This window comes from Pleurodeles waltl, chromosome 8 (genome assembly GCF_031143425.1).
Source record: "Pleurodeles waltl isolate 20211129_DDA chromosome 8, aPleWal1.hap1.20221129, whole genome shotgun sequence".
NCBI lineage: Eukaryota > Metazoa > Chordata > Amphibia > Caudata > Salamandridae > Pleurodeles > Pleurodeles waltl.
The window spans coordinates 435,240,240-435,255,499 of NC_090447.1; the positions used below are offsets into that span (position 1 = coordinate 435,240,240).

Consider the following 15,260-nt stretch of genomic DNA (forward strand, 5'->3'; position numbering starts at 1 on the left):
ACAGCCCATGCACATATTACAGTACCCACATTGGTTACAGCAAGCATAGTAAAGCACCCACTCATTACAGTAGTTGCACAGCACACACAATATACACAGCACACACATATTATAGCACACAAAATACAGCATTCACATTTGGCACATCACACATGTAGTCTAGTAATAATAAAGCACCTCTCTCTGTTACACACACACACACACACACAAACACACACAGAAGAGCACACATTTCTTAAAGAATACACATGCAGAAAGGCACACACAGGGTGTACTACATGGGCACTTTGTGTGCAAGACACACACTGTACAGATTCAGCAGTAAAGACCATATGTACAATACACATATAGTATAGACAGATTTTTATGCATATTGTACACACAGCAGAACACATAGTACAATACGACATGTAAAGTACAGTACAACAAGCAGTAATGTATTGCACACACATTGTAAAATACATAATACAACAGTACAGCACACCTTATGTCAGCAGAGGGCAGTACACTAATTAAAACAGTGTGTACACCACAGACAGGTTATGCAAACTGAGATACAACACACATACTGCACACAATAAACGAAACCACATTGTAAATAACTTAGATATTACAGTCTAAACACATAAACAGCTTACAGTAACAGCACATACTGTATGGACAGTGCATAGAGTACATTGTAATACCTGATAAAGTGAAGAGTACTCATAGAGTACAGTCAGCATAGTATACACAGCACACACGTACATCACAAATACTGTATATCGATGATAATGGAGCACACACAAATTACAGCTCACATGCACAAAGATTTCATAATCAGCGTACTCAAAGTACAGTCAACACAATAAATACAGTATACCACAAATCAATTGTACAACAATAAGCACACTGGCATTATAATCTAGTGAATTATGATGGTGTTTTTTAACAGTCCATAGAGTACAATGTAATACATAGTAAAGTAAACAGCATTCATAAAGTAGAGAGTATAGTCAGCGTAGTATGTACAGCACTCACATACATCACAAATACAGTACATCAAATACAGCTCATATACACACAGACTTTGCCACCATTGTACACAACATACAGTCTAAACAATACATAAAATGTACCACAAATCAACTGTACAATGATAAGCAGACTTGCATTACAATCTATTGGATTAATGATGGTGCTTGATATAGAGATAGCATGTCAGCTTTCTGCTACTATTAAGCAAATCTAATCCCAGGAGGGAGATGGAGAAAAGAGGAGAGATAAGGTGAAATTATGAATGTGGAATGCTATAAACGAAAATGGGGGAGAAGGTGGAAGTAAAGATGAACACAGGATATTGGCTAGTTCCTTCCACAGAATTTCCACTTTTGATGAAATGCTTTATTTCCAAAACTGAGTTGTCATGAGCAAGTACAAGATCAGAGATTCTTTGATCATATCTCACCCACATTTGCCTTGTTCTGAGTTCCTATCACCTGCAGAGACCTGCAAAAATGTGTATCTTATTGTTTCTAAAATACTAGGAACCTTTGATCACACACTCTCTACAGTAAGAATGTGGAACAAAGTGCCTCATAGAGTTTCAAATAATGGAGCTCCGGTTATTTTACTAATTGAAGAGTTGCTTTGAGAATACAACATTTTCTAGCTTTGTGTTAAGAATTTTAGATTCTATTAAGGACACGGAGGCGAGGATTATGCTTCTCAATCTTTACTACTCAAAAAACAGCAGCCAATAAAAAAATAGTAAACACAGAAACACTGAATGAGGCTTTAAACCCCACCTCTCTTAACCACCAATAGCAGCCCAACATAGTCTATAAACTGGAGAGGCAGCATCTGAATTCCTCTTTCTTTGCAGACGAGCTATACCATACAGTGCCCATGTCTAGAACTCTCCAGGATGGATAGAAAAACAGCAAACCAAAGATACATTCTTGCCACAATGAAAAACAAACAGTCCATCAAAACTTCACCCTTGTTTGGGGTCAGATTCTGAAAGAAAAAATAATTATGAGACTCAAGTATACTACAGCCTGTAAAATCAAGGGTGGGTAAAATCCTTCATAACAATGCATAATGTGCCATTAACATTTTATTTACTGGGTGGGATAATCCTTGCATCCGTGTACTTAATAAAATCTAAAATTCTTAACACAAAACTAGAAAAGTTTGTTTTCTGTGTCAGAACCGGAGGCTCTGATTATGCTGGTTCAAAGCTGATCCACCACCAAATTAGAAACATGCACTACTGGTTTATTATAAAACATTTTAAACATGGAATAACTAGACCAATGGGCAGCCCTAAGAATACCTTCTAACCTAGAACCCAAAAGAAAAGCTTTTGACGCCATGGCACCTCTGGTGGAAGGGGCCCCATATACTGACATGTCAATGACTGCTTCTGACATAACCCACCGAACCCAGCGGGCCAAAGTAGCAGCTGAGACCGGTCTGAAAGGTTTTTGAATGGATATCAGAAGAGGACCAAGAGGATCCGCTTTGAAACCAACAGTGCGTTCTTCATAGACCGTTATACATTTAACCACACAGAGATTTACATTATGAGGAAAAGCCGGAGAGTCAACAGAAGTAGACATGCATTTTGTACGTTTGGATATAAGAAAAGAAACTCCAGAAGAAGAAAAAAGTCTTCTTGCTAGGTCTAAAGCTTTCACATCGGAAACCCAGTGACAAGATATTAAACAGAGTAACATGGTCAATTTAGCCAATACTTGTTTCATAGATAGCAAATGATTATCAGGCCAATTGTTCAAGAAAGATAATACAATGTTCACATCCCACAGTTGTGAGAAGCGGGGTTTGGGTGGAATCGCCACCCTAATGTCTTTAAGCAATTTACATACCAAGGGATGTTAACCAACAGGTTTATTATTTATCCATGAGTGTCCTGCCAAAATAGCTGATCTAAAGTTATTTACCGACCTGTAACACAATCCTGGTTCAGCAGATTCGGAAAGGAAATTAATAATGTCTTTGATCTCGGATCCCACAGGATCCACTTCCCTTCAAAGGCACCAACCCACCCACTTTTTCCATGTCAGAGAGTATCTTTTGTGAGTGGACAGAGCCCAAGCCTGTTGTATAAAAGAGGTAGCTGAAGAAGAAAGGCCTTGCACTTGAGCGTGTCCCCCGATATCTTCCAAGCCATAAGAAACAGCTGTCCCGATAGTAGAAGAGGATGAGGTGATCCCACCGGCTCCAGAAGGAGCTGAGGAAAGATCGGGAGCCACAGAGGAAGAGCAATGGATAGTTCCATAAGGGATGGAAACCACTGTTGACTCCTCCATAACGGAGTGAGGAGAATCGCAGTTGCTGCTTGACGACGCCAGAAAGTCGCTACTCGTCGGACCATGACAAATGAGGGAAACGCATAATTCATCTGAGTTGACCAATCCTGAAGAAATGCATCCGTTGCCAGAGCCAACGGGTCTGGTCTCCACCTGCAAACAGGTCCACCTAACACGGTCACATCAAAGACATGATCTTCTGAAACACAGAAGGAAGAAGTTTCCAGTTGCTGGAATCCTTCAAAAAACAGGAGTTCCAATCTGCTACTAGATTGTCTTTGCCTGGAAGAAATTCCTCTATCACCATGATCTTCCGATCCAAGCAAAGATGCCAAAACTCCCTGGCAATATTCGCTAAAAGGCGAGACCTGGCCCCCTAAACGATTGATGTATCTCACTGTGGACACATTGTCCATTTTCAGTAGAATGCAACAATTGCTCCTGAGTGGGGAGAGAGATCTGATGGCAAACAAACCCGCTAAGAGTTCCAGACAATTGATGTGGAGTCAAAGCTCCTCTGAAGTCCAATAACCTCCTGTCGAAAAAGGGCCGCATCTCGCTCCCCAGCCCCAACGACTTGCATCTGACTCTATCACTACCGTTCCAGGCCTCCCTGTGAGAAAGCCACCACTGGAGTTCCTCTCTGGTTTCGAGTGGGAGGGGGACCAGATGATCGTAGGAGAATCCTTGTTGCATGAAGTGAATTTTTAATCTCTGCAAGGCCCTGTAATGGAGAGGTCCCGGGCAGACTGCTTGAATCGATGAAGCCAGAAGGCCCACAATCCGGGCCAGGGACCTCAAAGGTACCATCTGTTTTGATAATGTCTTAATTCCCTCTTGATCAATTTCATTTTAATGGAAGGAAGTAACAATTGGGCTTTCACTGAATCCACCTGAAATCCCAAGAATTCCATTTGTTGATACGGAATCATGGAAGATTTCTTGTGATTGATTACAAATCCCAGTTCCTGGAGAAGAGAACCCGCCCAATGTAAGTGAGTTAGTAACAGAGATTGATCTTGTGCCATGATGATCATGTAGTCTAGATAGATTATTAGGCGAATGTCTCTCCCGTGAAGGTGTTCCACCACCGGTTTCAATAGTTTGTTGAACACCCATGGAGCTGAAGACAGACTGAAGGGGAGTGTCAGATATTCGTACCAACTGTCTCTCCATCAAAACTGAAGAAAACTTCGATGAGAAGGAGCTATGGGAACCAATAAATAAGCATCCTTGAAATCCAGATGAACCATCCAGTCTCCAACTTGAAGTAGATCTCGCAACAGATGGATGCTCTCCACCTTGAAATGGCGGTAGACTACAAATGGATTGAAATTTCTGAGGTTGAGGACTAACCTCCAACCGTCCCCTTTCTTTTGCATCAAAAAGACATTGCTGCAAAAACCCATCAGATGATGGGAAGTTAGTGCAATAGCTTTCTTTGCCAGCAAGACCTGAATTTCGCAATCTATAAAGGCTTGTTGGGGAACAAAGGATAGAAGGAGGGAGAGCCGGTTGCCGAGGGATGGCTGATAGTTCTAAAGTGTACCCTTGTACTGTATTCAGAACCCATACGTATTACTGAAGAAATGGAGGCCCATTTTTTAATAAAATATTTTTGGCTGCCTCCTAAAGGGATAGAAGGAAAAGGAAAATATATAACCTGTGGGGGTGTTATCAATGGCTCTGTAAGTTCTGCCAGCACCTCGATTGTTGTGGTTGCATGATCCTCTGTATCTGGAGGGGTAGAAGCCTGCTTGTGAAGGGTCTTGGGTCCTGTGTCGTGAAAGATTTCCTCTTGCAGGACCTTGCTGGAAGCCTCGGCCGGTTGGGGATCCTCAAAATTGACCGGTCCTTCCAAAAAGTGGATTGAACATTCTTTTAAGTGAGGACTGAGATTTGTCCAGAGACCTGAAGGTGTTGATGAGTTTCACAATGTCTTTCACAAATTTGTCTCCAAAGAGTTGCCCCTCAGCTGAGGCCAGATCTACCAATTGCAGGTCGATGTGCAATAGGATGGACTTCCTTCGCTCTGATGCCAAAGCACAATTCACATTCCCCCCCACAAAAAAAACTTGCTGAGTCCACCCAGCCAAAACCTCAGGGTGGATAGCTGCACCTGTCTCCTGAGCCTGGAGAGCCAATTCCAGAATTTTTGCAAGGGGTCCTGAAACATCTAGAAGCTTGTCCTGACAAGCCTTGAGTGCCCTGTCTATTCCTATTTTTTGGATCTTTATTGTATTTCTTGAGGAAGGTCACCATAGTATTATCGATTTCAGGGGTGACTGAACTTTTATGGGGAAGATCTGGGCGAGGGCATTCAGATCTCAATCTGGACCTGACCTCCTTTTCAAACCCTTTCCGAATTTGCAACTGCATATATTCTGCCACTGCAGGGGCTGGAGCCCAATCCGAAGCCATAGGGTGAATAATATCAGAAGGCTCAAAAGTAAAAGGAGAAGGAGTAAAAGAAGAAAAAAGTTTACGCTTCTTGTTGCTTTTCTTAGCTTAGAAGGACTCATGCGAAGAATCTGAATCAGATTCCGCAGGAGGGAAAGCTATAGGTGAAGGAGGGTCTGTAGAGTATGCTGAGAAGGGGAAGGTAGGGAAATATTGGCCAACTTTCTCTTGTGAGGCCAAAGTTGTTCAGTAGAAGAGCAGACGGAGATGAGGTTTCTCCAGAAAGAAGAGAAGAGAAGAGAAGAAGTAGAAGGACCAGCCAAGTCATCCAGTCTTTTAGACAAAGGTTGTAGGGCAGAGGTAATAACTTTATCTAAAGATTTTTGTATTGAGGAATCAATAAGCTGTTCAAAACAGGGGTCAAAATAGTAATCTTCATCCTCATATAGCCCATACATCTCCAAGACTTGCTCATAATTCTCATCATCAGACATATTAATGTCACAGCTTGAAACTTCACAGAGAGTGTAATTAACTCTATTGGAGAATCTGCAAATAGTCTTTAATTATTACAGCCCCAGCCAACTTTGGACAAGGCATCAGAAAAATAGTATAAATGAAAGCTGCACCAGCACTTGTGGCCACAAAAGTAATCCGAGAAGCAGGATCGATGATTTGAGAAAACTGGCCCAATTAATTCACTGCCCCAGTTATTGCAGCCTGGGGCCGGCGTCGGTCGTCGTACGAGGAGGGAAGTTGACAAACGTCACCTCCCTTCTCGTAGGACATGCGCACGCATGTAGCCCAATTGGGCTACCACGTGCGTCTTCTGGTGCGCTCCGTAGACGCGACCCGGAAGTCAGGCAACTTTTTGGCAGACCCACCGGTCGCGGGCTTACAGTCAATGGAGTGCCTTTAAAAATCGCAGAACCACCACCGAAACGGCGGCAACAATTTCTGACAAATTTGACTTACTGTTGGTGAAAAAGAAATGCTCCCCGTCAGGAAGAGCACAGTACCGATATCAAAAAGAAAACTATGTGCGCCACATGCACCCTGGCGCGCGGTGAAGGAAAGGAGCACTCGTTAGTCACAAAAGACGAAACACCAAGGTATTGTAAACGAATAGCGATTTTAAGGTAATAAGATAGTGAAATGGGGAGGTACTTATCTGACTGCGAAGCAGCAAAGAAAGAGGAAGTCAGATGGTGCCTCTCCAGTTTATACACTATGTTGGGCTGCTATTGGTGGTTAAGAGAGGCGGGGTTCAAAGCCTCATTTAGTGTTTCTGTGTTTACTATTTTTTTTATTGGCTGCTGTTTTTTGAGTAGGAAAGATTGAGAAGCATAATCGGAGCCTCCGGTCCTGACACAGAATTGTGTCCACTTGCTAGTAGAGGACCAGCAATGGAATTCTCTCCAAACTCCAACTGAGATCATTCTCTTTTTTCCTTTGGTATTTTATTTGTAACATTTACATAGCACTTGCAACTCGTATTTGATGATAAAATGCTTGCTACACATTGTCACTAGCATGTGACAAAATCATCTGTTAGAGTTCTTGCTCTCCACCAAAAGATCTTCTTAAAGTATTGTTGTTGACTATACACACTTTCTTTGTGTATAATATTGTATAAAAGTTCCTAAACATACTATCATGTCAGTAAAGTGACACATTTATGAGTGAAATATGTTCATGAGGGAATCTGTCACTGTGATTTAGAAAATGTGTCTGATCTTCTGACTGCCATACCTAATTACAGAGGAATTGTGTAAAGAATTGTCTTTAGAGAGCTGGCTGAAGAAAATGTTCACATACTGCATTTACTTCAAAAGGGACACTATGCAGATACTGTCGGCTGCATGAGTAGTTGCAGTTGATTTTTAATCTTGGCATGTGAATGTCACTTTTGCCATAGTTGGTTCAAATGATGCACCTGCAGAGTATTCCTTTTTGGCATTTCGCTGGTGATGCAGCAGCACTAACATGCATGCTTTACTTCTTTGTCAGCTAGCGAGTGCTGCAACATTGCTCCTTTCCTGATGCTCCAAGTCTTGGGCAGTAGCTTACGTTTGCAGCAGCTGAAAGGAAAGGGCATGCATTACTTAGTGGACGAAAATGCTCACAAAGCATTCTGCCCATATATAATGGTATTGAGCGCAGGACCCTGCATTCACCCCTTGCAATTGTGTACAAAAAAATGCAAGCGACTGCTATACTTATGACAGAGTTGCTGTTTGTTTACCTGTCCTTGTCTCTTAAATTGCACTCCCCTTGGACCTGTTCATTATATTGGGATCTGGATAGCCTGTTGGGAGACCTTCCCCTAGTTCTAACTGAATCTAATTGGAGTTTGTTTGCTCCTATCCTTTTATTTCGAGAGTTCCCCCATTTGTAATTTAGGCTGAGGTTTGGCAGACGGGTTCCTAATGTATTTCTTCCTAAGGAACTGTAGATTTGTCCTTTCTGATTGATATTTCTCACAAATTTCTTACCTAATGAATACCTTCCACATTCCAGAATGGATCTGGAAACTCTCCATCCACCCAGCAATACTTCTTTAGCTCCTTCAGGTGACACCATGCAGCTTCCAACATGACCAGTATATTATGATTTCAAAATACTTAAGGAACCATCCAGCATGCTGGCATCATTTCCTGTTTTTTTGTGCTTCATTTAGGTGTTTCGGAGCTCTTGTCCTTGCTTCATGACAAAATTCCTCCATTTTCAGCAGCAAATACCAACTCCTCCTTAGATGTCGATTTGCATGGAGGGAAGTAATGAAGGACCTCCACTTTTGTCTGCCTTGGACAAGTTTCTGTATGGCGCCCTAGCTGTGGTTTAGGGCCTTCATTTCTGTTTCTGTTTCCACAGTTCGCCTCAGGTGTGTTTTTCTGGCTTGCCTTGCTTCCGTGTGGCTTCTGAAGTCCAGTGGAGAACTGTTCTTTTGATGGAGTCTTGTTCTCTTCTGACGGTGTGTCTTATCAATTTCTACATTTTGTTTCATAATGGTATTAGTCATGCTCTCTTGCTTACATCTGGTGAGTAGTTGCCAGTTGGATATGATTTGTGGCTAGAAAATTTGGAAGATTCTTCTCAGGTTACTGGTGTGGAAGGCCGATAGTTTGGTGATGTCGTTTTCATGAACAGCCAGCATTCTGATCTGTACAAAAGTGTGGACAGAATGCAGCTCTGTTAAAGCCTCAGCTTGGTGTTGGTGCTGTACTGAGATGGCCTCCACACATTGGTTCGCATCCTGAATGCATTCCTGGCCTTGTTCAATTGACTCTTCTGTTATGTCTTGGTCCTCTCCACCCACCTTAAATGATGAAGGGTTTGGGATGTGGAGTATTATGACTACTGATGTCCTTATGTTGATCTTCAGGCCCACTTGCTGTGCATAGATGTTGAGGGGAGCTGTCTTTTCCTGCATATGCGGTGTCTGTGAGAGAGCAAAGCTAGGTCATCCACGTAGTCCAGGTCCTTCAGTGAAAAGAATAAGGTCCATGTGATGCCTCTGGTCAGATGTGCATTGCATCACCCGGTTGATGACTAATTTAAGGAGCAATGCTGACATCACTCATCCCTGTTTCACACTGGTCTCGACTGCAGATAAAATTATCATAGAAGCTCTTGATGAGGAGAACTATCTGCTGAGGTGTGCCATAGGCTGTCAGTATATGCCTCAGGATGTCATGTTGAATACTGTGAAATGCTTTCTCCAAATTAATGAAGTTGATGCATAGTTGTCTCAGCCACTCCTTGCTCAGCTCTGTGATGTTGTGTTGAATATGGATCTGATCAACACACCCTCTGTCCTTGCAGAATCCAGTCTGTTCTTTTTTTATAACTGCTTGTCCACGGCATCAGCAATGCACTGTATAATGATTTTTGCCAGGATTTTACCCTGGATTGGCAGATGGGCTATTCCTCGCCAGTTGTTACGGTTGGATAACGGCTCTTTTTTGGAATCTCGACAATGATGCATTGGTTTAATCCATCTAGTACTTTCTTCCTAAATCAATATGAACTGTAGTTGGAAGATATTTCCTTATGTATTAAGGCCTACCATGAACATTTCTGCATTTAGGTAGTCTTGACCAGGAGCTTTTCCGTTTTTGAGACATCGGATGCCAGTGACGATTTCTTCTTTCTGTGGTGGGGCGGTGTTCACATCCAAGTCTGTCTCTTCTTCTTGGTTATCCACTTGGCTTGTTGGTACTGGTCTGTTTAAGACTTCTTGAAAGTGCTCGGCCCACGTGCCTTCAGCTGTTTCTCTACTATGAGTAGTCTGCCTTGCATTGTCCATGGTAGGGGTTTTTTGTATGTTACACAAGATTTACCACTGGCTGTCTTTGTGATCTTGAAGACCTTCCTCCATTCTCCTCTACTACCTGCTTTCTCTGATTGGCTGCAAGATTATACATATACGCCCACTTGTCTCCTCTTTTTCTTTTGACAGCTCTGTTTGCTTCTTTGTACTGTTGCTTGTACCTCTCCTGCAGCCTCTCAGATTTGACCTCCATGAGGTTTTGTTTGCTGCCCTCCTCCCTACAATACTTTGTCATGTATCTTGAATTCTCAATTTTTTCCTCTTCCTTCTCTTGGTTCCCTAACATGTTTCATTGCTCTTCGTATATATTGAAGAGACGTGTTGCCATTTCTCGCTGACTGCACCTGCAGCTGGCCTAGACTGATCTTACGTGTCTACCAGGAGTTGGAATGTGTTTTTGATTTATATGACAAATACCTTCTTGGCCTTGTGGTCCTGTAATTTTGACACATTACATTGCTGTCATCCTGATGCTTTGCATTCTGTTTTTGTTTTGTTACCTTAATCTTCTCAAGAGTAGTGTCTCAATGGTGATCACTGCCGATGTCCACTCCCCTCCTCCCTTGACATCTTGCAGTGAGCCTCTCCACAAGCCACTTATCATCAAGTGGGCAATATGTTTTCTGTCTCTGCCATTGAGTGAGCACCAAATTAGTCTGTGAATATCACGATGGGGAAAGAGAGCCCCCCATGTGACCAGATCTTTTGTGCTACTAAATTCAAACGGTCTTTCTTTATTGTTGTTTATTGTTCCGCAACCTTCCATTCCCATGACTCTGTCATGGTTAATTTAGTAATTTCCCACTTCAGCATTCAATTCTCCCATCCCAATCTTCAGGTTGTTGTTCAGCACTGCTTGAAGCTCAGCTTGCACCTGTTGGTAGAATATGTCCTTGACTGTTTCCTCTGCACCATTTGTTGGAGCATCACACTGGATAATGTTGGTGTTGATTAGTCTGCCTTTTAACCTGGCTGTCAAGAGTCTACTGTTGACTGATGTGCACACAATTAGGAGTTTCTCTGTCCCCTTGCTCGGGATGGTGGCTACTCCTTTATGATGCTGGTCATCGTTCCCTTCCAATGTACAGTACTGTTTCTCCCGTAGTGGTTTTCATTCTGCCAGCTCCACTCCACCTACTTTCGCTGACCACGAGTATGTCATGTAGGCTGGTGCACCTGACCTCAGATGTAACTTGAGCCAACTTTCCTGTGTACTACATTGTCCGTACTTTCCAGAATCCAGTTCTGGTCTTGCTCTTGGCACTCAGAACTTCCGTCATCCTATCAGTAGTTTCCTTGCGGCTTTGACTACTTTCAATCATGCATTTCTCATGTGGAGACTTCAGAAATCCCTTGTGCCCAGAAGATTTAGTGGTTGTTGCTGTTATTTCCGTAACAAGTGCTTTTAATGGGACAGAGACGTTAGCCTTATGCACAACCCCTACAATGAAGGACCAGTAAATCGTGGTTCATCTGGTCTCTACCCTTTGACCTGTCCAGCTTGGGCAGCCATGCCAGGAGTCTAAGCTCCCTGTCAGCATAGCTGTCCACTGAGACATGCAAGCCCCAAGACCACTTCAAGGTGACGATTCTGTGAGTCCATCAAGGAGCAAGAGGCCAAGCTGTATTTGGCCAAAGGCTGCTGGGATACTCTAAAGTATTCCTCTTCCCTTGAGGTAAGTCTCACCACAGGGAACATCCTCCTAAGAGGTTTTCCAAAAGAAGCACAAAAACCTTTATAGGAAGGAGAAATCCTCTTATTTTCTGAGGAAGTGGTCATGCTAGGCAGGGGTGGATGTAAAGTACCCAGTAACTGCAGCAATACCAGTCCCCCAATCTTCTACTGCTCTACAGCTTCAAAATATTTGTAATCCCTCCCCGTATGCCACCAACCTCTGATGGAAGTCAGGGTCTTCATTTTTCCATCAATTGGGGAACTATCATAACAGATTGCTGGACTGCTGGACAGGAAATGGGATACACCTTACCTTTTCTGTCCTCCCCTCTTATCCTCATTCCTTCCCCCAGGATATGCTCTCCTGTTCAAGCCTTGGTTTTGGAGGCGGAAGCTGAACAAAGGAGCCATAGAGGAAGTGCCCATTGAGGAAAGGGGCAGGAGATTTTGCTCCCTTTTACTTCTTAGTCCCCAAGACGGACAGAGGATTTTCCCCATTCTGGTCATTGGCCTCTTGAAACCTTTTGATTTTGCAAGACAAGTTCAATATGGTGTCCCTGAGCCAGGTACGGATTTGGCTAGTGCTCCTGGTCCTCCAGGATGCCTGGTTTCACCTGTCAATCCTCCCTCTTTACAGATGCTACCTAAAGTTTACTGTAAGGTCTCAGCACTTCTAATTCACTTTTCCATCATTTGGGACTGATGACTGCTCCATGTGTTTTCACCAAGGTGATGGCTATGGTGGTGACTTCATTGTAGAAGTGAGGAGTGGTGCTAGAAATGACCCACACCAAACGCCTTCCTACTTCTCAGAGGATTGCAGAATTTTGTGAATTGATTCTTATGTTTCTGGCTCAGACACTGATCCTGGTTCTTCAAATCCTGTGCCTGTTAAGTATGTCCTCAGGCCTCCTGGTGGTACACACACCAGATGGCGAATGAGACCTCTTTAGTGGCACCTAAGGAGACAACAGCTCCAGCATCAAGGAGGATCTCTGTTTGGAAGCAGATTTCCAACCATGTCCAAGTGGATCTGCATAGTTTAAGGTGTTCTTCCAGTCTGATAGTGGATCATGCCTCTTCATTTGCAGGCTACCTCAGTGATGAACATCACATTATTGGGCACTCATCTTGGCAGCATAATGGAGCAAGGCATATTGTCCACACTGGAGCAGCATATATACATAAAATGTGTTTGGGTTGTGTGCAGTCCATCTTGCCTTAAACCCATTCCACCCTTCCATTCAAGTTCTGTCAGGCCACCCCTCAGCCGTCCATATTGATAACATTCATGGTGGTGTGAGGTCATGGACTTTGTGTTTGGAAACGGTTCAGCTGTGGAGATGGGCCAAAGAACAGGGCATTTTCTTAGGAATAGCACATCTTGTAGGTACCCTCAATGTGAGAGCATATTTTCTGAGTCCCCTTCCCCTTGTAAAACCACACTTGGGAATTTTATCTGGAGGTGCAGAAACAATCTTTTCCCAATTGGAGTGTCCATGCATAGATTTCTTTGCCACAGGAGAGAGCAAGAAGCGTCCTCAGCCTTGTGCCATAGACTTCCATGTCAATAGTTCCCTGGGAAACACCTTCAGGGTTGACTTATCGTTGGACCTATTAACACAGTGCCACCAATTCTACTTGTGTCCAGAGTCCTGTAGAAGTTGTGGAGGGTCGAGTACAGCTGATCCTGATTGCCACAGACTAGACAACGAGGATTCAGCACTCTGATCTGCTGGAGTTCAGAACTTTGACTTCTCATTATCTTCCGCAAAGGATAGACCTGCTCCCAAAGCAGGTTGGTCAGGTCTTTCTAGCACACAATGTTCCAGCTATATGTGACCACTGAGCACGGTCAACTAAAGTGCTTCTGCCGGTCACCTGAGAATGCAGATTTCATTTTGGCAGCAAAGAAATTCTCAGCTAAATTAATTTATGGGGTTTGCTGGAACAATTTCTTTTAGTGGTGCAGGTCTTAAAGTATTAAGCCTTTTCAGACACTTCTTTTTGGCGTTTTACAGGGTGCATTCTCTTGCCCAGCAGGGACTAGCAGTGGATATTGTAAAGAGTATTTTGGCTGCCCCATCCACCTTCATGTGTCTCTTTGACCAGACTTCTTTACTTCCCTACCAGTGATGCATTATCTGGATGGTATGCTTTATCTGTTTACCCCCCGCAATGTTTATTATTCTTCAATGTATTCTAATGTTCTTTATAGAATCCTCATTCGAGCCATTCATCTACTGAATGTGAAAACTGTCTCCTTAGTAGTAATGACTATAATTCAAGTTGAACATGACCCTTGAACAGAAGTTATTTTTGTGGTAAATTGGGTGCCTGCTCTACTGGTTGCATACATTGTTTAGTGAGAGGGGGCAATAATTGCTTGACAAACATTCACTGGTGTGGAACTTTGGAAGACGAGGAAACATCTATCCAAATGATGGATTTCTATGAGTACTAAGTACATGTTTCCGCTTTAGTATGGTTTCTGACTGATCTCACAGTTGTGGCCTCAGATTATCCAAAACAGCCAAAGATTTCTGTCCTGGTAGAGCTCTCTTGGTAACACTATGCGAATGTTGTACGTTACATTGAGTGACAAACATTGTTTAGGACATCAGGCGCTGTTCGTTGTATTTGTGTATCATTCTTAGTACTATTACCTGTCCACACCTCTAGTTTACTCTGCTTTGTAATTGGCAGGCTCAGGAAGAAGTAGCCCGACTTCGGCGTGAGCTCATTAAAAGCCCTAAGGCACCAAAGGCCAGCTTGACTGCTCAGAACATCCTGCGAAGAGTAGAAGCTGAAAGAGATGGAGCAATTTCAGATTTGAGAAGGATGACGACTGAACGAGACAGCCTGAGAGAGAGGCTTAAGGTTTGAGGAGACAGTCTCTGTTTTAAAAAATGCATCATTAATGCTGCCATTGCCACTCTTAGAAAGGTGACCCATGTATGTTTTTTGTCAGATTTCCCAAGAGACTGCAATCAATGAGAGAGCTCACCTGGAGCAGCAGATAGAGGAGTACAGAGCATCACTTCGTGTGGTAAGACTACTGAACTGTAAAGAAACCGGTTTGATTAATTTGAAATATTTGATCAAACTATTTTTTGTAAAGAGAAAACTGTCAAGTTTTTCACTTGATTTAAAAGACTGACAAGAGGCTACAAAAAAGTAATGTGTGGGACTTAAAATGGAAATTCTTTCTTTTTCTTCCATCTCCGAAGTAAATTACTTATTCTGTGGAAATGAAATTGAGGTGCCATGTTATTTTGCCCCCACCTGCATGTTGTATTTTTCACTAAACACTGTCACACCTTTTTACATCACAGCACTCCTCCATCTTGAACGTTTCATCTCCTGAAAGTTTCCAAGTTCCCTAGACATCACATTGGCTAACCCATGTCCCAACCCCTTTGACTCCTAACCTTGCCCCCTGTATCCTTTTACTTTGATCATGATCTTGTAAGACCTATTTGACTTAGTACTATCCTTTTATTTCCTGCCAACTGCCTCATTCCTTTTCAGTTACAAT

The 15,260-nt window shown here is 42.9% G+C and overlaps 1 protein-coding gene across 3 annotated transcripts in view; it reads left to right on the plus strand.

Moving 5' to 3' along the window:
* Positions 1-15,260, plus strand: part of TSGA10 (testis specific 10) — a 360,446-nt gene that overhangs the window by 145,687 nt on the left and 199,499 nt on the right. For all 3 annotated transcript variants that reach the window (XM_069204318.1, XM_069204316.1, XM_069204317.1), the window contains exons 7-8: positions 14,429-14,602; positions 14,694-14,771. In XM_069204318.1, coding sequence (XP_069060419.1) covers positions 14,429-14,602; positions 14,694-14,771 — 252 coding nt within the window. The remainder of the gene's footprint in view (positions 1-14,428; positions 14,603-14,693; positions 14,772-15,260) is intronic.